This window comes from Gymnogyps californianus, chromosome 2 (genome assembly GCF_018139145.2).
Source record: "Gymnogyps californianus isolate 813 chromosome 2, ASM1813914v2, whole genome shotgun sequence".
NCBI classification, from domain to species: Eukaryota; Metazoa; Chordata; class Aves; order Accipitriformes; family Cathartidae; genus Gymnogyps; species Gymnogyps californianus.
This window is the reverse complement of record NC_059472.1, coordinates 99,256,213-99,281,135: the sequence shown is the minus strand read 5'-3', so window position 1 is coordinate 99,281,135 and position 24,923 is coordinate 99,256,213. Positions and strand designations below refer to the sequence as shown.

The 24,923-nt window shown below is 38.6% G+C and overlaps 1 protein-coding gene across 3 annotated transcripts in view; it reads right to left on the bottom strand.

The window, feature by feature from the left end:
- The window catches only part of RANBP9 (RAN binding protein 9), a 41,149-nt gene extending 16,438 nt beyond the window's left edge, over positions 1-24,711 (bottom strand). For 2 of the 3 annotated variants that reach the window (XM_050915720.1, XM_050915721.1), the window contains exons 1-4: positions 23,713-23,769; positions 15,677-15,788; positions 3,688-3,740; positions 1,509-1,676 (exon numbers count right to left, since the gene is read on the bottom strand). In XM_050915720.1, coding sequence (XP_050771677.1) covers positions 1,509-1,676; positions 3,688-3,740; positions 15,677-15,788; positions 23,713-23,731 — 352 coding nt within the window. In that variant the 5' untranslated portion in view covers positions 23,732-23,769. Of the gene's footprint in view, positions 1-1,508; positions 1,677-3,687; positions 3,741-15,676; positions 15,789-23,712; positions 23,770-24,169 lie in introns of those variants that run through there. The other variant, XM_050915719.1, reaches the window with a different exon arrangement.
- Positions 24,712-24,923: the final 212 nt, after the last annotated feature.

Below are 24,923 nucleotides of genomic sequence, written 5' to 3'. Positions count from 1 at the left end.
AGATTTTAATCACTTGGAGTGTTGTTTCACAGCTGGCCTAATCCAGTCTGCTTTAAGACTTCCACTGAAAGAGAAGATTCTGCTCCTCCCTTCTTAGCTCTTCCACACATGTGACCATAAGGGTAGTCAGAAAACCAGTGTCTCTTTAGTTGACCAACAATCTGATTCAACTTACCTGCAGGCACACTGTTACTAGTCCCAGAAAGGGCATAAGGTAAGACTACCCTTCTCAGCTTTAACCAGTTAAAGATTAGGGTAAACACAACATGAGCCTGTTATCTTCCATTTTGACATACACCCTGAAACAGGGCCAAAAGAAACAACTACACAGTGCATGGTTCAAGTGTCCCACTGCCATAGGTGTCAAGGTATTAAGTCCAGGTATATAAACTCATTCAATTTAGAAGAAACATGAAATCATGATAGAATAGAATCACAGAAGTGATTACTTGCAATTGACCTTTGGAGGCACCTAAGCCCTGCTCTGAGTAGGGGCAGGAAAACTGCAAAGTTAGATCTGTTTGCTCAGGGTGTGGGCAAACAGGCAGTCTCGTTCTGAGAGACAAGTTGAAGAATTTAAACCATATGCTTCCCCTTACTACCTTCCAAAACTTCCTCATGTTTGGCAATGTGAGAAAACAGAACAGCGACTTCAAAAGTCCCTATCTCAATAACCTCTTATTTCATTTCAAGCTAACCTCTCTTTTCCTTATCACATTCCTACTCATGACAAAAATCTTATTTCTTCTTTCTGAGCTTTATCCCTTGAAACTTCCTATGTCCCTCAGCACAATTCCAAGATCTCTTCCCATGCCCTTGCTCTCTCTAATGCAGGAAGTAATTTTCTTTTCTTCTTTCTTTACACTCTGTATCTTTGCTCATTAAATTCCATTAACTGAATTATTATATATATTGCATCAAAAATTTTAACTCTACCTCCTCCTGACATCTTCAAACTCAAAAATTGTCTTGCAGTGTTGCATAATACTAAAATTTACCACAAGAATTTAATGGACTTAATTTTAGCACAACTTGTATAATTCACGGCTTTAGCCCAACTATGCATGACTCCAGACTGGGAATCCAAAAGACACTGTTCTCCAACATATGTTCAAAATAACATCCATCCAATGTAAGGTTTTAGTGAAGGCTAGGTGTCCCCCATACAGCAGCAATGAGTTTTAGCTATATCCATCCTCCATTTCTCCAATTCTCTTATGATCTATTACTTCATAAACAACAAGTATTATTTGCAGATTTAGTAGTGGAGTTCATAAATGCAGTTCCTGTGGAATGAGATGCTATGACAAATCCTTCCAAATTCACAAGGAATGTTAGTGCAAGTGGCACACAAGAAATTATTCTTCCCAATTCTTTAATTAATTCATAGATTATGAGACTATCGAAAGAACTGTTCAAACACTTTGTTCCTGACATGAAGAGAGTTTCAGATTTACAAACAGACTTACAGACATAATGTTATCATTAAAGATAACGTTTCTCCATACCTAAGCTGTGTCCATTCTTTGTGTAGAAGCAGGTATTATTGATAAGGTTGACACAACAACCAATGACATCACCCGTAGTAAACGTTGGGCCGTAGGGTTGTCCAGTTCCAGAGGAACAGAATGAATGTCCATCATCTCCATGGTAACCATATGAATGTTTATCCCAACCTAGAGAACAAAAGCATTTGCAATTTATTCGTTTCCTTTATTATGAAATAATGGAAAGACTACGCAAAGTTAGTATATTCTAACCAGGTTAATATGGTTAATTACTATGCTCAGCTTTCTGCTTTCTAAGATCTCTTATCTAACTAACAAATCTGTTTCATTTAAAAAAATGACACCTTCTTTTATCAAAATGGCTGAACAGGTAATTCCATTTGTAGTACGTAACAGGTAATGCAAATTCAGGTAACACATTTTTCTCTAAGTGAACACACAAAATTATCAACACCAAAAATATAATCAGCTACAATGTTGAAATTTGAAAAGCTCTATGCAGATCTGACATATCCCAATAAAGCAGTGAAGATTCTCCTGTTCTCCCTTTCATCTTGCAAAACTATTGCTACCGTATGTCATAATCAAATTGTTCCTGGCTAAAACCCAAACATGCATCTCTGGGGAAACACATTTCTACTCCTGATTATTCTCAATGACTATTCAGCAGCAAGCAGTCTCTGCATAATAGCAGAATCTCCAGACTACAGTGTCACTAACTTTGCTGCCCCTAAAAATTAAAAAAAAAAAAAAAAAAAAAAAAAAAAAAAAAAATTATCAATACAGGTGAAAGTCACAGCCAGCAGGCAAATCATTATGTATGCAAATACGGTGCTAATTTTGCAGGTGAAGAAGCTGCAGAACCAGTTAAGAAGCTTCATATTGTTACACTATTCAATGAAATTCACAGCAAGCAATTTTAGTCTGAGCTCATTTAAAAATACCTGTCCACACTCTCTGCAATTCAATTCTAAACAAAAACACATAGAAAAGGAGTAAACTTTCAGGCACCATAAAATCTTCCTAACAGATCTATTAAATGCCTATTCAAAATAATATAAAGCATGATCTTTAGCACAAATCGCCAAATTTCATATATATATATATATGCATTCTGACTATAAGAATTTATACTGACAACTCAAATTATTTTTAAGGAGTAAAAGGTCGTGGGTTTATTCTTCTTCTGTCAAGCTGCTGCCTAACAGGTTAATTTGAAAGTATTTTCCATACTTAGGCCCTTAATCTGTATGACTGGTAGCTTCAGCTGGCACATTAAGAATCTCTCAGCAAATCCAACACCCCAATTACTGCAGTTACATTGATTAGTAGTATCTTTGACAGTTATTTGCAATGCATCCTAAATCATACTCAAAATAAGCTTAATGCCACCCACTAATAATTCATCACCCTTAGTTGGGTTCACAGTGTAACTGGGACTTGCCATCATCATAAGGATCTCTACCAGAACATTTGGGTGAGAAAGTAACAATGCAAAAGAAAGAATACAGATACTCTAAGGTCAATTCAACATGATTTTATACTTGGCTAACAGTAACAATTTCAAAAAATCAAGCTGGTTTCTTGGTTTGTTGGGCTTTTGTTTGGTTTTTGTTTGTTTGTTTTTTACATTTAAAGATCTATTAAAAACCCAACACGTACACACACACAAAACTTCTTTAAATACTATACAGAGATACTGCAGACAATTGTTAATAAGGCAGCATCCCTGATCATGCAGGTCAACGGAACAGTCAAAATTTAAAACTATGCTACGTGTTCTTACTAAGGTTGGAAAGGTAACGGTACAGAAACTGACAGTAGGAGAGCTCACTCCATGTTTGACAAAGTTTTTATCGCAGTAGCTCACGTTTATTGCTAGGAATTCAGTTTACAGAGCAAGAAAATTTTAAAATGTATTTGTTTGCTAAAAAGTATGTGCATAATGTTATTTATAACACTAAGAGTTGAGGGAAGCAGTACAGGAGAAAATGTACAGTAAAAGCTAAACTTTTTAGCTGCAAGCTTTACATAATTTAGATAACAGATACAACACAGACATGTCATGCTACACTCTCTGTTGCTTACCAGAACCTTCCCATCAAGGTGAAGCATATTTTAAAAAACATAATTAACCAATGTAAGTAACTTATCAAACGTAATAAATACTGAAACATACCTGGTAGTCTATTCATGTTCACACCCTGTGCCGAAAGCCCAATTCCCATGTAACTGTAAAAATGAAAGAACAAAAGAAATTTATCTGTCTCTTACAAAAATATATATGTATGTGGGATATTGCCAGGAAACACTGTGCTGATTAATCATATACCAATTAAGCTGCTGAGAGGTCATTTAATAGTGGCATAACAGCAAGGGAACTGAAAAGTAATTCCCACCATGTATGGTTTAATACAGACAGATTCTGTCCCTGCAGGAGGTAAAGACAACTTTCCTCTCTTTTAGGCATCCTTGGTTATCGATAGAGAATACTGATATTAACCATAAAGTTTAAAGCATGAACGAAGAAAGCAAAAGGCCATGCCTTATTTTGAAAGTAGGGGTAAAGCTATACACATACCAATTTCAGCATCTTCAAAATACCTAATCATGTTTTGCAATCTGTAACGAGTAATTTTACAAAATACATGCAAAACTGCATTATTTCAGCAGCAAAATGCATTCTTGCACAGCACTTAGGAAAGATCACACTACAACATTAAAGGCCTGGATCATAGAGCAGAATGCTATCTTGAGAAATTTACCAGCAAGGTTACTTAGCTGTTGGCAAGCTGTTGGCAAACTAGAGGGAAAATATTTTTACTATACTAACCAGTAATCTTAAGTGTAAACAAGTTATGACTAGGTCAATAAAGTCCAAAAGTCAGCTTTACAAAATGTAGTTCTAATAAAGTCAGTGTCCAGTACAATTGTTAACAATTTAATAGCAAATACTGGAAAGTTGCAATGAATAATCTCCCCACCCCCAAATCACATTATTTGAAGTTGGTAAAATCAATTTTGCTTCTGTTTTCTTAAGCAAAAGTCATTTCATGACCAAGACAACAGGAATCCAAAAAGAAAAACAGCATAATGAAAAGCTAGGCTTTCACCAATTCCCCCTGCCCAAAATAAACCAAACCCCCTCATCAACTAAAGCAAGCACCCAAAAATAACCTAAACCTAACATTTCCTAGTTTATCAAAACATTCAAATAATTTTGACACTAGTTCAAATTAGTTAACATAAATTTGTCAGGAAATAATAAACAAACAGTATGAAAAAAAAAATATTCACCCATGCCAATTTGAAAATAGTTTAAGTCAACAAACATGACCTTTGTATTCCCATCTCATAAAATGCAATTTTTAAGCAACTATTCTACTAGGAAATACAGGTTAATCTGCTATTTTAAATACATTTCACATAGAATGAAACTGAGCAGCAAGTCTCAGAAGTCATATGCTTAACTGTGTACTGGGCTTTCTGCTTTCTCTATTGATCACTCCCAACAGTTACCTTACCTGCTTCTATGTTTGATATCTACAAAGCCCTCCTCTGATAACTTCTAATGTATGATACCATCTTCCTCTCCCTCCAACATACCAGCACAAAATGGAACCTCAGAACCATATATAGCAGATATTACATTTAGAGATACTGAAGAGCTGAAGCAAAGGGCAACAAACAAAAGGATTAGTCTTTGCTGCATTGCTAATTACATTACTGAGGCACCACTGCAGCAGCAGAGTCAACGAAACAATTATAAATGAAAGCAACAAGTGGAAAACCCTTGATTTGGTCTTAAATAATAAAGGCAGAATTGTTACTAGCATAGTCTGGAGTTTGATGCATGAAGGATTCTCATGTAAAGACTGAAAATCTGTTATTGTAAAGTCTCCTGTTAAGGAGAATTTATTAAAGAAAGGAAATTTATTTTTTAAAATAATTTTAGACAACTTAAAGAACTCCACCGACTGCAAAAAGCCTTTCAACATGAGTCATATTAAAAAACCCTTAATCCCAAAGTTTCATTTCAGTATTCTTATAGAAACAAGATTAAGGTTACACAAAAATGTAAAATGCTAGATAGAAAAGTATCTTCTAGTTAACATTTTGGTACCACATGTTTTTTCTCCCTCAGATACCATATCTTCTGAGTCTCCTCTCTAACTCAGTAACAATTGTAAACACAGACCCACTGTATTTAATACAGCTGGGAACAAGGATTCTTTACCCACTGGCACCGACCAGAAGGCACTAGGCACTGACACCATCTCAGTAAAACGACGGATGTTCAACAGTATATATTTTTCCCCGGGATTCACTTATAACTACTTGGACTGTTAACACCATTTCATCAAGGAGACTTGGTATTAATAGATACTCAAGTAAAATTAGATTAAAACATTTCAAATAATTAACACATTTACTACAGACATCTTTCAAAAGGAAAAAGGAATGTCTACAACTTATGGTTTGAAAGTGAGTGAAATCAAAGGCTCATCGATTAAGCTAATTTATTATTTGTTACAGTTGATGGATAGCTAATCTCATGTTCAACTAGATACAGTACACTATAAATTGAGGGGGAAAACAGTACCATGACAGATGAATTTTAGAGCATCTAAAGCCTATCTACAGGAGTTGTATTTATGCCAAACTACTACATGTAACTTTTTTCTCTTCCTGGCACCTGTAAACTTCATAGGCTTAAAAAGACTTTTTTGTTTAGTTTTTAAAGAAGCTTAGCCTATATTTAGGTCCAGAGTCACTGTCTGCAAAAAGACTTGCTTCAGTGGGAGGAATTACATAAATTGTCCTCCTGTTTGCTTTCTTAAGGTTCACATATCACGCGTCTCAGAATCAGGAGAACAGTGGCACAGCACAACAAGCAGACATGCTAGCACCCAGGTGCAATGCAGGCCCAGACTGTTCTCAGTCTGTTCATGATGCATTTCCTGCTGTCCTGTCACATGAATGGGTTTGGTCTAGAAGATCACCACAGACAGGAAGAACGGGTCCACTTAGACTATGTCACGCCATAACAGCAGCCCTGGGGAAACAGAGGTGTCAACAGCAGGAACCAGCATGCTCACTCCGACATGTAGCACCTTCCAAAAATGGACATGACACAGCGTGGTTTGAGAGACCAGAGAGGCTGAATAATGGTGTGGTTCTGACGCTGCCTCCCTCATCACTTCCCCCTGTACCTGCGGACTGTGCCTCCACCTCAGCTCCCCACCTGTAAACATCCCTGGCTGCTGTGGTGGGAGGATCACTTACCTAGGCAAACGGAAGGAAGTGGCCTGGGATCCTTTTTATTAAGAAGCCCATCTCTCTGAGCATTTCAGTCCCAACAGTTGCTACTCATCACCTCATTAAACTGCTCAAGTCTTACAGGAGCTCATAAAACTACAGACAACATGTAAAACCACTCATGGAATACATGAAATCAATCCATGAGAGTGAAATAAGTGACTATGCCTGAAAACAGATTTAAAGTGCAGCCAAATTGGTGTTAAGGACCAAGAAAGCAAGCGGATCTTACATACTCTTGATTTTTCATTTCAAATTGTATTTATTCTTGTTCCAGTTCATTAAAGGTATAGATTACCATTTTAGTGTCTCAGCATATCTTCTAGTTTACATTTCACAACTGCAAGTCATATAGAAATTTTTAGGAATACTACAAAACTGCAGACTTTAAAATTTGCTGAAGAGTCAACTTTTTGTCACAAAGCAAAAGAAAAGTCAACATAAAAAATACAGGCACTATGATACCTTGGGTTTTTTCCCCCCCACTAACACTGACTGAAAAGCCTAGGCTTCTCTGCAGTGAAATGTATAAGAAGCAGCAAGCTCACAATAACTATTTTCTCCTCAAGTATCTTTCCAGTCAAAGAGCTACATGCACATTTTTGCTGGAGCCTAAAGTTTCTACTTGGATGCCTGAATAGACTAAGTGTGAGAAATAAGAAAAAAAAAAAAAGGAACCAAATAGAAGGAAAAAATAGCAATAAGAGATGGTACAGAACTGGAGACTGCTAAAACATAAGGAAAAAGAAAAAAACCCAGCAGTTCATATAAAAGATAGACAATTCTGATTTTTATTTGAAACTGTTCCATTAGATCTTTTAGCCACTGTATTGAAGGTGTATGGAGTATCTTTCAATATGGAAGTTGATAGTAGTCAGAATTCAGGTTAATTATATCCTATCCTGCCCATTCCATAAGGAGGAATACAGAATTTCAAAAAACTATATCAAATCACAGTTACCTCAGAAAGCTTACTTAGTGGCTAAAGATAAATTTAAGCACTAAATAACCACTTGTCTAGTTTAAAAAAAAAACAACAAATATTTCATACTGTATTTGTAAAGAAAAGTAAAATAATTTAGCATATCTTTAAGTAATGAAAAAAAACCATAATAGCCACCCTACTACAGAGATTTCATTAGCAACCTGCTATCTGCAGAGAGTCAAATTCCTTCTGACTTTCACTGTGCCTACATTTTCTATTAAAGACAGTATACCCTGGGGAACTGCTACATCATGCTTCGAAATCCAAGCTCTTTTGGTGATGATGAAAGTAAATTATCAACCTGGTATCTTATCACCTACATGCTATACATTTAAAGAAATACGGTGTTAAAACCTAAGTTACCATAGTATCTGTAAGGAACCCAAGTCAAGCACTAACAGATGTTTACACCCATAAGGCAACTGAAAACATCCTAATGTTTCAAATGTATTGACTACTAAGAAAAGTAGAATTAACACTCTGAAAAAAAATGTAGGCTCTACAACAGGTGCAGTTTGTTCTACTACCAAGTTTGTATCTTACAACATCTGTAGAATCATCTTACAACATCTGTAAGAATTTTAAGACTAAATTATATTCTAAAGGGCCTTCACAACTGACTTGCAAGGACGTAAAAAGTTTGAACAATGTTCTCCTACGGTTTTCTACACTGTCTTCATTGACACTACACTATAAGGTCAGAAATACCACACACCAAAAAGGTATCTAAATTTCATCTTTAATATAGTTATTCTGCATTAGAATTTTGTAGGAATATGCTAATCCAAGATTCTTATTGTCTGCACAACCACAATAAGAAATGAGCTGTTAAATTTTTCTCTATTTAAATGTTTCAAAATATGCCACAGACAGTTTGAGTCTTTCATTTCAAACTGAAAACAAGTTTAATTTTATGGAATGTTTCCAAGGAAACAGTATTTTGAACATGATAAACCCAGGTTTCAGATTAATCCAGTTCTACGTGGGGGGGAAGGCAGTCATCTTGCATAGTGCTTGAAACCGTTATTCCTGTAACATTTTGCTTGTGATTCCTATGATGTTCCTAGAAAGATTCTTACTTATTGAGATCCCTCTCACTTTCTGAGGTTGCACAACTTCGTCTTGTGACATTTCTCCCTAATCACTAAAGCCTTTTTGGGGACCATACTGTCAGAAAAGAATAGTTGCATAGACAATAATATAATCTAAGTCCGGGCTGCAGTAAGATTATCATCCATACACTATGTGAGTGAACCTCATAAGAAAGAAGTAACTTAAAAGATTTTGCAAGAAGCAGGGACCAAGAAATTAAATATATTCTCTTGACTTTCTTTTTAAATTAGAAATCTTCATTTCTAGAAAACACCAACAAAGAAATAAAACTCTCTTGTTCCAGTTCCACGTATTTCTGACCAGTTAAACACAAACCTCAAATAATCATCTTACACATTTAGTTGCTGTTCATTTCTGGTCTCATACACTCAGCTAAAAAATGAATTACTGCTACAGTTTAAGAAAAGATACACTTGCTGATTCATGATCCAATCTCTTCTTGCAGCTGCTGCAATTCAAATGAAGACACTAATGCAAGAAAGCTACTTCAGACTTTATCAGATTCTACGCTATACACAAGTACTCTGCTAATAATGCCGCAAGACATACTTACATGTAAATAAGAGACTGAGTGAAGTTTGCATGTTGTTGTAACAAATGCCTGTTATTGTAACAAATAACTGCTGAGGACATATCAAAACTATAAAAACAGGTCTTAAGACTGCACAAAGTTTTTATATTAGATTAGTAGTGTACAAAAATACAAACAAAACAGCAACTGACAATGTTCTATATTTTGTTTATTGGTTTACACTTTTGTTGTGAAGAAGAAAATGGGTATATTGGATGCTAAAGGAAAAGCCAACTTACTGCAACAGAAAATTTGCAAGAAAAAAGTATGGTTTCTGTTAAACAGTTACACACACATGCTCTAGAAAACAACAAAGCATTTGTATTTCAAAAACTTCGCTCAAACACACTAAAACAGCTCAGGCTAAACTATAAGCATGGGTCTCATGAAAACTCAAACTTAAGTCTCATGGTATTTTTGTTTTGAATAGTTTTTCCTTTTTTATTTCTTCACCCACTTCATCACATACACAAGACGTACCACAAGATACTGCCAAAACAACAGATGACTGATTGTATGGCCAGTGTTAAAAACCAGCCATAATCCAACAGGTGTCTAAAGCCTTATTAACACTGCTTTACCAAAAAGCATACTCATTACTTGCGTGAGTTGTTGTAGTAACGTTTTATTTCAGTGCATAACATTTAGCAGAACTTACACATGCAATATAAAGCCATGAAGATCTGCATCAGTACAATCACACCACAGACTAAACAACCATGCTCACAGAAGTGTAAGCTAAGTGCTATCTGCTAAAAGACTAAAGCCTTTCTAAACTTAGTTTTCATTTTTTCTTCTAGCTGGCTTACCACTTCCAATTCTTGTTTTCATTCTTCTTTTAAAAAAAAAAAAGCACATCTGTGTAGAGGATTTTGCATTTTAAGCATACATCTTCCTCAGCTGTTCTAAAAGCACTAAAGACTGTCTAGAAGTAAATGGCATTACTATCGTTTGCCCATCGCTAGTAATTGTATTTACAAATCGCCAAATAAAACAAAGAATGGGCAGAAATTCAAGACACCGAGGATAAAGGCATTTTCCCGAAAAGTTCATTTTCCCCAGGAAAGAAACAGACAAAAAGTGTCTCCTGGTGAAAGATTTAAAAAACCAAAAAGCTGTATTTAAACTAAAATTAAGTGGGCATAAGCTGGTACCATGACCAAAAGTAGCATTCCCACCCTCCTGGGCCCAGATGCTCATTTCTGCCCCAAGTTCCCCTCTCTTTTGCTGCCACAGCTACTCATGAAGCAATACAAACAGCCATACTGGGGAACGAACCTGGCTGAAAACTAACTCATTCTTGAGGTCAACTTCTGGAGAATAAGCTACCCAATCAGGTTTACCATGAAGCTGACACAAACAGTCACAAACTGGGACAAGGGAAGTGAACTCAACGGGTGTTCAGAGACTGCTTCTTGTCATGGTCAAATCACCACCAAGTCTTCAAACTAAGGTTTAGAGTAAGAATTGCAAACATTCAAAAACCATTGCCCTGACTGGAAATTAAGAGATTCGTTACAAGAACCAACAAGCCTAAGACTGAAATTCATGTAGAAATGGATGATCACTCAGTAAATCATACACACATAAACCTGTTTATAACAAAATAATGAAAGGTAGTTTGCTTCTGAAAGCCAGGTAGCCAGTGGATACCCTTGAGACAGCCCCTTGGAAAGTGCAACCAGAGTATGCTTATGCCCAGTATGAAATGCCAAAGAGTGCAACCTAAGGTTACAGCAAAGCTCACAGACTCTGAACCAAGAGAGATTATAGATGACTCTTCACCATTAAAGACGGACACCCACAGCAACAGCACAAAGCTATCGGACTTGTAGTTTACATAAACTATGACAGTATCATGCGAGTATCTTTAGTTGTGTAAAAGAGGGAAACGTTAACTGGTATCTGAAATAAAATATTAACTGTGGGGCTGTAAGGCAGATGCATTACTGCTTTACACAAAGCCAGAGGACCTAAATATGTAAAAGACTAGCACAACTGAACTCAGTAAAAAGCAGCATAAGAAAACTGAAATCAAGATTGAGAGAGACTGGGGAAAAGTCTCATTTGCATATACTTACCTACCTAAGAGAATGGCCACCACGGTGGTCACTTTTGGAAAGTGAGGGGACAGTATAGTATAACAACAGATTTAGAGACTAAGGCTTACATCTTCAAACCACAAGAACAGGTCCATAGGACTTAGCACACCCTTGCTCATTCCATTCCTAGACTGCCAATGTAGTTTGCTTTAATTAAGCTCCTATTCTAGGAATTCAGATGAAACTAAAAATAGAGGTTTTTAGTTTAGTTGCAAAAGGCAACACCATGCCCATCTCACTCCCTTGAGTACTGTATTAAGAAATTTCAGAACAAAAACTACATACATTACTTCTGGTTCCCTGATAGATCACTTACAAATGAGGGCTGAGTTAAGAGCTTACAAAGGTTTAATTTAAAGCTAAAACTATGTTTAGCTTCCCCAACTACATCAGAATTTTTGACAGTACTTGCTGCAATGCTTTGCATTAACTGACACATATGTATTTATTCTTAAATTAACTGCAGATTTCAATAGAGATGCAGATATAATTTATTGCAGTTAATACTCTCCTTCCTACCATGCTTTCTAATCATCACCTTGGTACTGTTCCCTATACTTACACCCATTACTCATCTACTGTTATCATCTCCAATCACTCACATCACTGTCCACAATGTTCCACATGAAGCCAAACAAAACAAAGCAAAAGAGAGTATAAAAGGAGAATGCAAAAGGAGACATGAAATTAAGGAAGAAAACTGAAGAAATAAAGACCAATAGAAAATATTAACACAGCAACATGACAGCTGGTTAGCACTTTTAACAAGAATTTTAAAATATTTAAGATAATTATTTCACATATCTGTACTGCAGCAGCACATAAAAGATCTTAGGACTCTGCATGCCAAACACTGTACAAATACCAAGACACTTTTTGTTTGAATGATATTTCAACCTTATTACTTTTATTAATCTTAATTCTCACTTCCCTTTTTCTCATCTGTTACCATCAGTTGCTGCACAGCCCTATCACCCCTCATTGAGGTACCAAAAAGCAACTTCACTCTTCATCTGCTCTGCAACACCAACCTCCATATCCATTTCTTACATCCTAGTAAGCCTGCTTTCATGCTTTCTTCAATGTGTCCATAACGCCTAGAAGCTGATCATCATGAACATCTGCAAAATTGATGTATTATGCACCTTCAAATTCCTACTCAAGACTGTTACCCCTCAAATACATAAAGAATTTAATGACCTAGGTCATTAGTGTGACAAAACCAATGCTGTTGTTGCACACAGCCAGCTATGACAAGCCATACTGGAAGCCATGCCATACCCATGCCCTATACTAAAAAGGGCCGTGCTCCTTCAGAGGAGAATAATCTTTGTGATTGCCCAGCAACTTTGAGATACACAAGATCATATTCCAGGAGCAGTGCCATCAAGTGCTACAGTAGCACAAAAAATAAATCTCCTAGACTAGGTTTTTAGTAAAGGTTTTTCATGATTTGAGGCAAGTCATGCAAAGTAGAGCACACAAGCAAGAATGCTGTTAGACTTGCCCATATAACATAGTACATGGACTAAATACTTTAAGCTGAGTTTATTAAAAATAAAATATATAAGTAGTAAAGGCTACTACCAAAGGGAACTCCAAATAAACCCCATTAAATTATCCATTGACATTTCTGAAAGTTGAAAGCTGTACTTCAGCTTGCAGATAGATATCTGAGTTGCCTCGGGTAGTTTAGGATTTATTTTAAACACCACTATAAAATACAGCTGTAGTGCTTCCACAGCTAGGCTCAGGCCTTGAGAATAAATCTTTTGCAACAGTAAGGCGTTTTAACTAATTGACCCTATTAGTTACATGCTAGTCCTCTACAGATACTGTCTTCCTGAACTCTGTTCCCATTACCAGACACCAAGTAAAGAAGAAAAAAAACTGGTAAAAATGTACCTGGAGCAAGTCAGGTGAAACACAACAGGCAGAAAGAACTAATAAACCCTATCAGGCACAAAATGGTTTCTATAGACCTACTCATATATCTCTGCATTAAATTCCCTAGTTTAGTTATTACAGAAGAATTCATTAGTTTGAATGGAGCATAACATTGAACCATAAGAGATTCACACTGCATCTAGTCAAAGACCTCTTGGACCTGAAAACAGGATCTAGAGATACACACATTAATTACATCCAGTGAGGCTCCACATGTTGACTCCTGCTCTTTATCAGCTAAGCTAGATTTGGCTTTGGCTCTGTGCACAGTATTCCCCAGCATCCATACTATCTTCTACAATAAAAAAATTTAACATCTCAGCTCATTATGCAGTTAACGTTTCATAAAGTGACACTAAAAAAAGGTCACGAGGCTGAAGCAAGGACAAGGCAGTATGTATTATCATTAACTGAAAAAAGTACCCCTCCATTTTTTTAAGCAATCTCAGCAGGCAACTTCAGAAGTCTTAGCTATGTACACCTCACAAATAACCATTTAAATGACAAAACCTTGAAACACTTTACTCAGAGGTGTTTTCTACTTTTGTAGGATTGCCCTGAGTGGCTTACTGAATTAGAAATTACTAAAAAGCAACATAAAGAGGTCTAAGGTAAAGTATTAGAGGAGGTATGTAAAATGACATCCACACACACGGACACTTTTTGAAATCCATCACTTCAAAAAAGCTAGCTTCCAAACTAAGCAGGCAGAAATACATTTCAGGAAGAGATATGTGCATCACTAGCAAATCACAACAAGAACCTCTCCTTAACTGACAGCAGCAGGGCAATTTTTAAAAAACATTTAAGAAATAAAAAACCCACAAAAGGTGTTCCTAAAATCAATAGCAAAACATCACTTGTAACACTAATTTCTATCATCTCAATTTAAAAATAATTAGGTCTTCGTAGTGTGACAGAAGCCAACTACAGACATAAGTTTTTCATAGCAAAGAAATCTCCCAGAGATAACTTTTGGGAATAGAACTGATAACAAACTCACAAATGCCCCTACATGGCAGCACCAGTACTGAAAGGTTATTCTTTCAAAATATCTCTGTACAATACTATAAGCAAAACAAAAAAGTTTGAACACTGTTTCTGACTTACAGAAAGCTTACAGAGCACTGGGAAAATGAAAGAAAGAAACAGCAGCAAGACAAAGAAAAGACAAAGATACTGAATTTCATCCAAAGAGCTATGACATACTTCTTTTCTCTCAAGATTTATTTTCACAACAGGACATAAGCATCCGCAACATGCTTGTACAGCACCTAGGACAAGGACATTCAATCCTGACTAGAACCTTGAAGTAGAACCACAGTACATACTACAACATATTGGAAAGAAGTATTGCTTATGTAGTCCTACATAGGCAACATAATCAATGTCTCAGGATTAAAACACACCCTCTACCAAAAGCAGTGAAAGATGAAAAGGAATTAAAGTGGTCTAGCAAAGATTTCATTAGCACTTCAGGACTTTCCCAGGTGAGATTTCATCTGCCTCAGTAGACTTAAAAGCATGGTGTCACCTGCGCTTCAACAGACTCATAATTCAGATGGATTCTGGGAAGCAGCAGCTGCACTCACTCATCAACTCTTGTTCCTTCCACAGGGTGACAAATTCCCAGGCACCTATTCAGAACATTCTCCTTTATTCTTATTACTGTTCACCAACAAGTAGCCTTAAGAATAACTTTGTTTTAAAATTGATATGACATCCATGAAAAGACTGCACCAAGGACGTAAGCTGGTCTGCTGCACACCCTAAAAACTTCCTAAAAATTATGTGAAAGTCTGTGAAGCCATATAGTAAAAAAATCCCCACCTTTAAAGGTAAGAGCAGGGTCAAACTATGGTCATTCAAACCCTAATTTCTCTGTCAAGAGAAAATGAGAAGATACTGTTATGGTATTTATTGCGTACACTGATTTGTGGACAATACCACAATCAACTCCCTCAAAACAACCAAATATCAGAGTGCAACTTCTCATGAATAAGGAATTAAGCTATACAAAAAGTGGTAAAATATGAAAGTAAGTTTTGATACCAAAGACATCTGTTGACTGAAAGATAATGTGAGACAATATTTCAAGTAATAATTAATTAATAATGCACTCAATGCTTACCCATCTCTTCCCTTACTGACAATTTTAACTTCGAAATAGTATATGCCACAGGCTGCAGGTATAGGATGTGTAGCTCGAACAGAAGCAGCATCTTTTGGAGTTTTTCCATGACCTGAAAAACAATTGCATTCAAAACACAACAAAAATGTATTTTAGATAATTGCAGAAGACGATTCAAAGGTATACATACCAACTACTCAAAACAGAAGGCTTATGTAATAAGCAAACCACATACAATATTCTAAGCAGCCTCATTTTTATGCTAGAATAATTTCTTCCAACATTAAGTTTTCATCGTAGGCATCTGCATTGCAACTGAGTATGCTACGAGAAGTTCTGGATATACTACTCTAAAAGGTTCTACAATTATTTGAAGGGAAACTAGAAAAAAGTTTCACTGCAGTAAGTAACATAATTGACAAAAGCCCACCTGGGTTTGAAAGAACTGTATGATTTCTCAAAGGCACATGGCTTACTCATTTTTATAGCATTAAACATGATATAACAGAGTTGTATCTAATGCTTAGTCCTTCTGAATCTTCAAGTTATTTAAGATACTTTAATTCCAATGTCCTTCAGAATAGACATCAGTCATTATATAGAACGTACGACTCATAATTCATTTCCATGTTCTGAACGTTATTTCAGGACAGCATTAAGCGTTACAGCCTGCAACTGAGCTAATGCAGCTCCTACTCCTTTTTCTTATAAGGCTCACTATGTATCAGCTCTGCCATAAGAATGCCCAGTGCCAGCTCTTGTCTACTCTAGGGATTTTCAACCTAAACCCGAGAGCCACTTGCACTCCACTAAGACTAACTCTTCTGAATGTGTCATCCTCTTCATAGCCCGCTGTTCCAAAGGCAACCTTGAAGCAGGCTTTTGGCCAGATGACTTGTTTTAGCAGCAAACTGTTCAAGCAAGCTCAGTCTCCTCAGGCACACCAAAATCCCTCAATTATCATGTGAATAATTGAGGGGTCATAGGACATAGTTAAAAAAAAAAAAAAAGAGCAAGCTGGAACGTATATTGGATCCTGGCAAGAGGTATTTCAATAAGATGGCAACCAGGAACAGATTGTAATTGCCATAAGAATAATTCACGCAGATCCCATGCCCACTCTCCATGTGGATCTGAGACGCGATGAAAAGAGATGACCGTTTTGAATGTGCTGTACAAATCACTTGGGCTGCAGCACTCCGGCTGTCACCTCCAGTCCAAACAGGGAGGCCTACTGCACCTGCACAGCAATTGATCTGCGTACACTAAAAAAAAAAAAAAAAACCACCACCACACTCCTTCCAGTGGCATTAACACTGGAATTACTGCTCAGGCACAGATTAATCATGTCTCATGTGCAGCAAGTCAGGTCATACAGCAAGGAAAAAACTGCAGGAAAATGACAGCATAGCCAGCCAGAAAGATCAGGCACAGGTGACCTACACTACTGAACCTCTAACCACAGAGACCGCTAGTGTAGAAGTTGATAAAACAGTAAACGCTTATCTGCCTGTAGAGCTAGCACCAACCATCTCTTACCAAATGGCATATGCTCAGCCAAGGAGAACTCTCCATTTCACCATGGCCACATTTGCATCCAAAACTTTGCTAGCACAGCACGAATTCTTCACTCATTGAGATTAGGTTTAACCTACAAAGTTTTTCTGATGTAACTCGTTCACCGCAGTGTGTTACTACCTTAAGGCAACTAGCCAACTATCTTACTTTCCTGGGTGCAAATGCATTGCTCACTTCAATATGTCATTACTAAACATTTTATATAAAGAGCCTTCGATCACCTCATAGGTTTTACAATATTAAGCTTATTACTTACCTTCTGTATGTTGTTTTCCAAAGTCTCACATGAGGCAAAAACAGTAATTTACTCCTCCATACACAAGACAGCATGCATGTTTTATTGTTCACCACTTTCAAGTTATTTCCTCAGGCTGTGTCAACCAAGGTAATAACCAACTACATAACCTTAGAGCTTCCATAGGTTTGCTTGGTTTTCAAGTGCTGGCAGCTCATTATTTAGCTACTATAAATTAGATTATCATCCCTAAGCATGCAGAAATCCCTCAGCTAAAAGGCACCCAAAACTTTATGTGCAGAACATCAAACTCCTGAGAGATCCCTTAAATTCAGATACTTCTGATTAAATGATGCTGGGGGGGGGGGGAGATACTTTCTTTTTAAATGTCCTTAGGTTTTTACTTTAGAATAGACTGCAAAGAAGTTCCCTTGGTTACTCTATGCATTTGACAATCTGTGTAGTTTCAGTCTGAGTCAGTCTCCTTATTTGGGCAAGTCTTCCACATAGAAGACTAAAGTAGTAGGAACTAGCCAAATATTATTGAAAATGTACATCTATTACCCAGCAGACTTTGTTTTGTGAAATCACAATCTAAGTGTTTGGAAACAATACCAATTTAAAGTATTCTTAGCACCTCTTCCTGAAATTAGTCCCCTTCTCCCACCCCCTCCCCAGTCCAGGCAGCTATTTGCAAGGACATACCATGAACCAGATTGATTAGCTGATTGGGGTTTAAGAAACCTACCAGATTTTTTTAAGCAGCAGATCAGTTCCCTGATCCAGTTCACAACACAGCCACACACAGCTGTCACACTGCAAATAAGAGGTCGACACAGGGGCAGAAGTAACAGGATACCTTACCAGTATTGCCAAACACTTCATGTGGTGAAGCAACATGCTTGGGGAAGTCAGTGCCCAAAACCACTTTCATCCCATTAAAACAGAAGACACCCTAAATTTAGAACTGCTGTCCTTTTAATACAATCTCCTATGAATCCCATTTTACTACTTGAGTATGCTGCTTTTATTTGTAGTTACATACAGTTATTATTTCTAACAGCAAATTCAACAGCATCAAGCAGTTAACTACTTTCAAATATTCCAAATACCTCTACATTGTCTCAACATGCTAATTGAGACTTTCAGTACTGCCAAGCTACATTGGATTATATGAGGAGTCAAGAGATAATAGTTACCAGCCCGCTTTAAAACAAGAAAGAGGCTCTTTACAGAGCAGGTAGTTGAACTGCAAAATTTCTTACCAAAGGATATTATAGATGCTAGTGTTTAAGTGGACACTGGGCAAGCTTCTAGAACAGAAATTAACTGAGAAACTGCCTTCAGCTCAGGATATCCTTCAGCTTAAAACAGCTGGAAACAGAGGGGAAAACACAGATAAACCATATATGCTCAACATGTTTTTAGATTTTTCCGTAGGCACTCACTTATGACCACTGTCACTGATGGGACACGGAGCTGAGTGGCACATTACTGTGACATTATATACTGCTGCCACTTTCTTTGGTAACCTGAATCCCCACTTCCTTGCTTGTGAACAAAAAGGAAGTTTGACACCCAACTCTGAACTTTTAAATCGGAGGTTCCAAACACCTGAAGTAGATCATATGAACACTGCCCTATGTTCCCTAAAACAGACCTCTTTCATAGTGGCAAGCTATAGTTAAAGTATGTAAAAGAATACTTTTAAAGTATGTATTATTTAACACTAAAAATTAATCATTTTCAGCATTAAAAAGAGAATTCTGCAAACAGATGCACTGGGGCAGAGAAGGGAAAACAGGTGTACAAAGCTTGAACTTTACACTGTAAACCAGATCACAGGTAAGTTCAATCACCAGAATTGTTTTCGATTGGGCTTTCATTAAAACTGTTTAACAATCATGAGCTGATCATGCTTAAGGAGTAAAGCTTTATTTTTTAAGCAGTCATTCACACTTGATGATTTTTACTAAATGTAGTATCATCAGTCCTTTAGCAAAATTAAATTGAAATTAATCTAAATTTAAATTCCATCTACTTGAAAAAAGCCAATTCAGATAAAACCATATTTGGAGAAGCCATTTCAGCTTTCAAAAAATATAATCTTTGAACCTAAATCTAAGTGTGTAATGCATATGCACCAAATAGTCCAAAAGAAGTCCATGGGAGTGTCTACCTAGACAAAAATAAGCATGTTCATACAGTTTAAATCCTTAAATGAAGTTTACATAAGCTGAACTGCAGTTATTTCCAACAGGTGGTTCAATGACTTGCTCACACTGCCAAAAATAAAATAATCAAGGCCTAATCTTCTGTTGAATTCATTAGGAAAGTTTCACTGAGACAAGAAAGAGACATGCGCAAATTACTGATTTTACTTCAACTTTTTCGCCAGTTTAAAAAAGCAAGACATCTCAGAGCTACAAAGGTGTCCAAAACATGCATACTGTACTGTACTGAATGTACTTCAAGTGTTTTCTGCCAGAAAAATTTACACCATCCTTCTATCACTGAATGACAACACAGAACTATTACTATAGAATCCTCTTCTGTTTGTTACAGAAATTGGGATGCATAGCTTGCACTGAAAAATAAAATAGATTTTCTTTTTTTTTTTAGTTTGGCACTAGAGACAGTTCAAAGGCAACTGCATTGTAAATAAATGTCTGGCTAAGATTTCCTGGCCTGCAATACATTAGAAAAAGTTGATGCAACGGCAGCTTACTCAAAATTGTGTAACTTTCCTCAGCTTTTTTTGGACAATTGTCACAAGACGAACTTAAGTGAAGTTACTATAGGACTTTCCATGATTTTAGCACTAATGATTTAGCCTGTTTACCTAATTCTGTATATAGTTTCTTTCATGGTTACAATCTGCGTTGAGTCTGTATTTTTATCTCCTTATACTACATAGCATAGATTATTATCTGCTGGAAACTGAACTTGTCTGTCTAGTGGAACGTTCATATTACATACAGCATTTATTAAATCCCTGTTTTTCAACAAGATCCATGTGTTAATTCTGAATATTTTAGAAATATGTAGGAATCTTTTTAAAGATGTCTTACCTTAATAGCTACATATTTTGTGCAGTAACTGCTTTACATGTAGCATACGCTTGTCTGAACCCTTACGCTTTCTTTACCACCTACCTACATCTCAGCGCTGTTAATATTACAATTAAGTGAAATGACATAAATTTTTTTTCTGATACTGTTTTTCACGTCTCCCTTACATAGATATACCACGAACAACAGTCACTACAACAGTGTTAGCTTTCTATCAGCTTGCACAGCTAACTGGCAACAACACAGAAATGTACGTCTGTCCATCTAAAAAAACCACAAAAACACCCTTGGGGTATAGCCTTTAATATATTATATATCACTGATGCCAACGTGCATGTATTTCACATCCAGATTTTGACAAAGCTTTCAAATCAAGAGTCAGAATTTGTAAAAGCGTAACAGAATAGCTCACTGCAGAAAGAAATTAGCCTGTTCAGGTAAACAGGGCAGTCAATGCATCTTCCCTTCAGCCACCTCCCCACATATGTTTTCCTTTTCTTTTTTAAGTAACACTATGATTCTGAGAGATAATACAAAAGAGCACTGACCCTCGGGTTTTGCTGACCCCCAACAAAATCTGAAGACCTGTTATCACGATGCTAGACTGCACTCCTTTCTTTAAACCTCCACCACTTGATCAATGCCTGGTTTTGCAGCAGTTTTGATTTTTGAGCACTCTCTAGGATGCTTGCAAAAAGCTTCAGGTCCAGAAATGCAGTACACAAAGCATCACAGTTCCAATGGCTAGAAAGAGACATCTACTGCAGCTCATGTTTCCACACAAGTTGTCCACTGGTATGCAAGAAAATGAAAGGAATCTTCGAAATTACATAGAGAGGACCATCATTCCTCTCACAAACCAATGAAACAAAAATATCACTGCTCACAATACATCAGCACATTAAAATTATGAAGCTAGTTATATGAAAAAATGACTTTGAAAGCTTTTGCTCTGATTGTTCCCCCCCACCCATTTTTTCAGAGGCAAGTATCCCCAACACATCCAGGGTGGAAGGAAAGCACTGATGTTACCACTTTCTGCCTCCTATCAGTCACAGACAGGAGGAAATTACTCCAGAAAAAGTGTTCTATAGCCAGAAACCTACAGAGGCAGCAGAGAAAGCATAAGTGTACAAGGTACCTACACTACAGTAACAGAAAATAGTAAGAATTGCTTTTGATTACTGGCTTCTTTAGACACATCTGTCGTCTTCATATACTCCTTCCCCGAGTATTTTGGTCAAGAATACAACAGATCTCTATCCATGCTCAATGCGTGATTCAAATTTATTTTCAACAAAAACATCCACCGTTCTTCCATGACTACTTAGATAACTTCAGAAGCACTGCAAGTGCCAATATTCCACAAGAAGATACTTTGAATGCTTTCGAGACCTCTGTTTGCAACTGATTTGTAGAAACTTTTCACAGTGCTAAGCACATTCTTACTTGCTATCTTCCCTTATTCTCCTCATTGAACCTCCTCATTTTCTTCCCTTTTATTGTATTCTTAGGGCTGAAGGATCCAGGAGGGAGAAAAGGTAGCAGATGTTTTAGTGGTTTTTTTTCCCTAGTTCTCAGGTAGGAATGCCCTGATACCATTCATTGCTTAGCCCAGTTAGCAACTCCAGGTGCCAAGCTGGTATCATATACATGGGGCTGCCCTAATAGCCACCTTCATTAAATTACCAGGAAGAAAAGATGGACCACTTAAGAGGCCATTCACTCCCATTTGCAGTTAAGAGAAAGAAAAGTGTATACATGTTGTATTGACACCTCTTTTTCCACAGTCCTCTGGGCTAATCTAGGAACTCTTCAACCTTCATCACTTACTATTATTTAAGAGTTATTTTATTATTATAACCTTCTAATTGTGCTTTATGACTTCTGGTAGAGTATCCACAGTATCTCCTATGTTACCTATACTTCAGACACATGCTGAGCCTCTTGTAATTTCTTTGAGGTAATGAATTTCTTTTTTTAACGCTAAGGAAAAGGAGAGAAGTGAGGAAAAACAGGGACAACACAAAGAAAGCTTGAAAATACACTTCTACAGTTACACTGACAGACCAGAGAGGTTCCATCTTTAAATTCTAGTTCATGAGCAAAAAGAGTTGGTCAAAGCAAAACAAACCAGCAGAAGGACTTGATGGCCATAAAGCTATGATCATCTTGTAAGAAAAAACACAACAACCCGCCGCCACTAAGCACCAGAAAATACAAAATGCTTCTAAAAATACAAGGTCATAAAACACTGAACAAAAGCCAGGAAAGTCAGAGTTGAGTATTAAATAACATGTCCTTAAATCACTCAGTGCCTCCCAGAAACCTGCTCTATAGTCATCAACCTCCTTTATTATCTTTGTATGGTGCATTAAACTTAGCATTTTTAACAGAGTATTTTGTATGTAATAATAAAGCCTCTCTATTAAAAAACAAAAAAGTCTCAGAGAGTACATTTAATCCTTTCATGGCAGCCAAATCCTGCCATGTGTTTGTGTTGCCGTTTTCCTCCTCCGATTAAACAGTAACATGTTTATCGAGACTTCACTTGAATTTCTCCACTGTAAACTCTGAGAAAGGGTAATTGCAAGGTTGTTTTTTTCCCCTCCCATTACGCTCATTTGACTAGAGACTGACAAAAGATGCAGTTCTTCACAGCCAACTCAGAAGTGGTTTTGAATCCACACCACTTCTACTTTAGGACTTGGGCCTAGAACACCAGATGTGTCTGTGTTTTTTCAGGTCAGAGTGTACGCTTATGTTTCCAGGTTTTATGACATTTCATAACAATCAACACAAGTTTTTCTTCATTTATACAAACGCGTACTCTTTCACCTTTTCTTTAAAAATCAGTAACTTTAACTATGAAACGTCTAGGCAGAAAGTTATAAAGTCACCTTTATTAATATAAGTCCTATTGTCACTCCTTCCCTCAAATAACTCTGTAGTCTGTACAATAGTTAAGCAAGACTATTACCAGTGACTTTAATTCCATTTTTCACAGTTTAAAAATAAACCGTGTTTTTCTCTGTGCTTTCCCCTCCCGTCATTTCCGTGTTTAATAGCTTAACGCTTGCCGCTCTTAACTCCATTTAACCCTTGCTCTTCTCGACAGAAAAAAAGAAGCCACTTCTTTTCTCGCTCATTACCATAAACAGGACACGTCATGCCGATTCTCCTTTATTCTCCTGCCTCAGACCCAAACCTTCTGGTGATACCTGAATCCACGGAGGAAGTCTCGGAGTTTACATAATGCCCACTCCAGAAGCATAGGAAGGCGGGGGCGGCCCCTTGCCTCCCTCCCCCCCCCCCCCCCCCCCACCGCGACAGAAACGGGGGGAGGGGAGAGGAGAGAAAATAAAGCCGAAATAAGGAAAAACAAGACCCTTCTCTCCACGCTGTGGGCAATTTAGGGGATCAGAAAACAGAGGAGGAGTAGAAAGAGGGAGAGGAGCGTGTGTTATTTCCTGTTATTGTTAGTCCTGTGCCCACCGCCCGACGGAGGGGTCGGGCCCGCTGCTGCCCGGCCCGCAGCCCCCGGCCCAGGGAGGGCCCCCGCGCCCCGCCGGGGCAGGGGGGGTCGCGGCGGCCCGGGCCGGCCCTCACCTTTGTAGTGTACCCGCAGGTTGTTCTGGGAGAGGCCGATGTAACTGAATTTGTCCTTCGGGCTCCAGGAGCGGGGCAACGGCGTCTCCTGCTCGTCCACGGCCGGGTAGAGCCTCTTCAGCCGCCGCTTCAGCTCCTTCTCCTGCTCGTTCAGGGCCGGGTCGCCGTGCGGGAACGGCGCCGGGGCGCTGGTGCCGCTGCTGCTGCTCCCCGCCGACAGGCCCAGCGCCGCGCCGGTACCGCCGCCCCCCGTCGCCGCGGGCCCGCTGCCGGCGGCGGGTGGCGGCGGCGCAGCGGTGGCCGGCGGCGGGGGCGGGTGGAGCAGGAGCGCGGCGGCCGGTGCGGGGCCGGGGTTGCCGGCGGCGGCGGCGGCAGAGGGGATCCCCGGCGCCGGCGGAGGAGCGGCGGCCGCCAAGGGGAGCTGCGGCGGCGGCGGCTGTTGTTGCTGTTGCCCGGACATCCCGGCTCCGGCCTCCTCCTCCGCCGCCGCCACCTCCCGCGGTCGCGACTGTCACCGGACGGGCCTGGGGCGGAGCGACGGGCAGGCCCGGGCGCTGCGGAGCGAGGCGGCCGCCGGAGGCTCTGGCCGGCGGGTCACCCCCAACCGGAGCGTCTCGGAAGGGGGCGGGGTGGGGGGGCGATGACGACGGCGGCGGCCCGCGGAGCTGCCCGATGGGAGCGGGGGGCGTCGCGGGGTGCGGCGGGGCCGGGCCGGGCCGGGCCGAGGGAGCCGCGGGCGGAGGGAGCGAGTGAG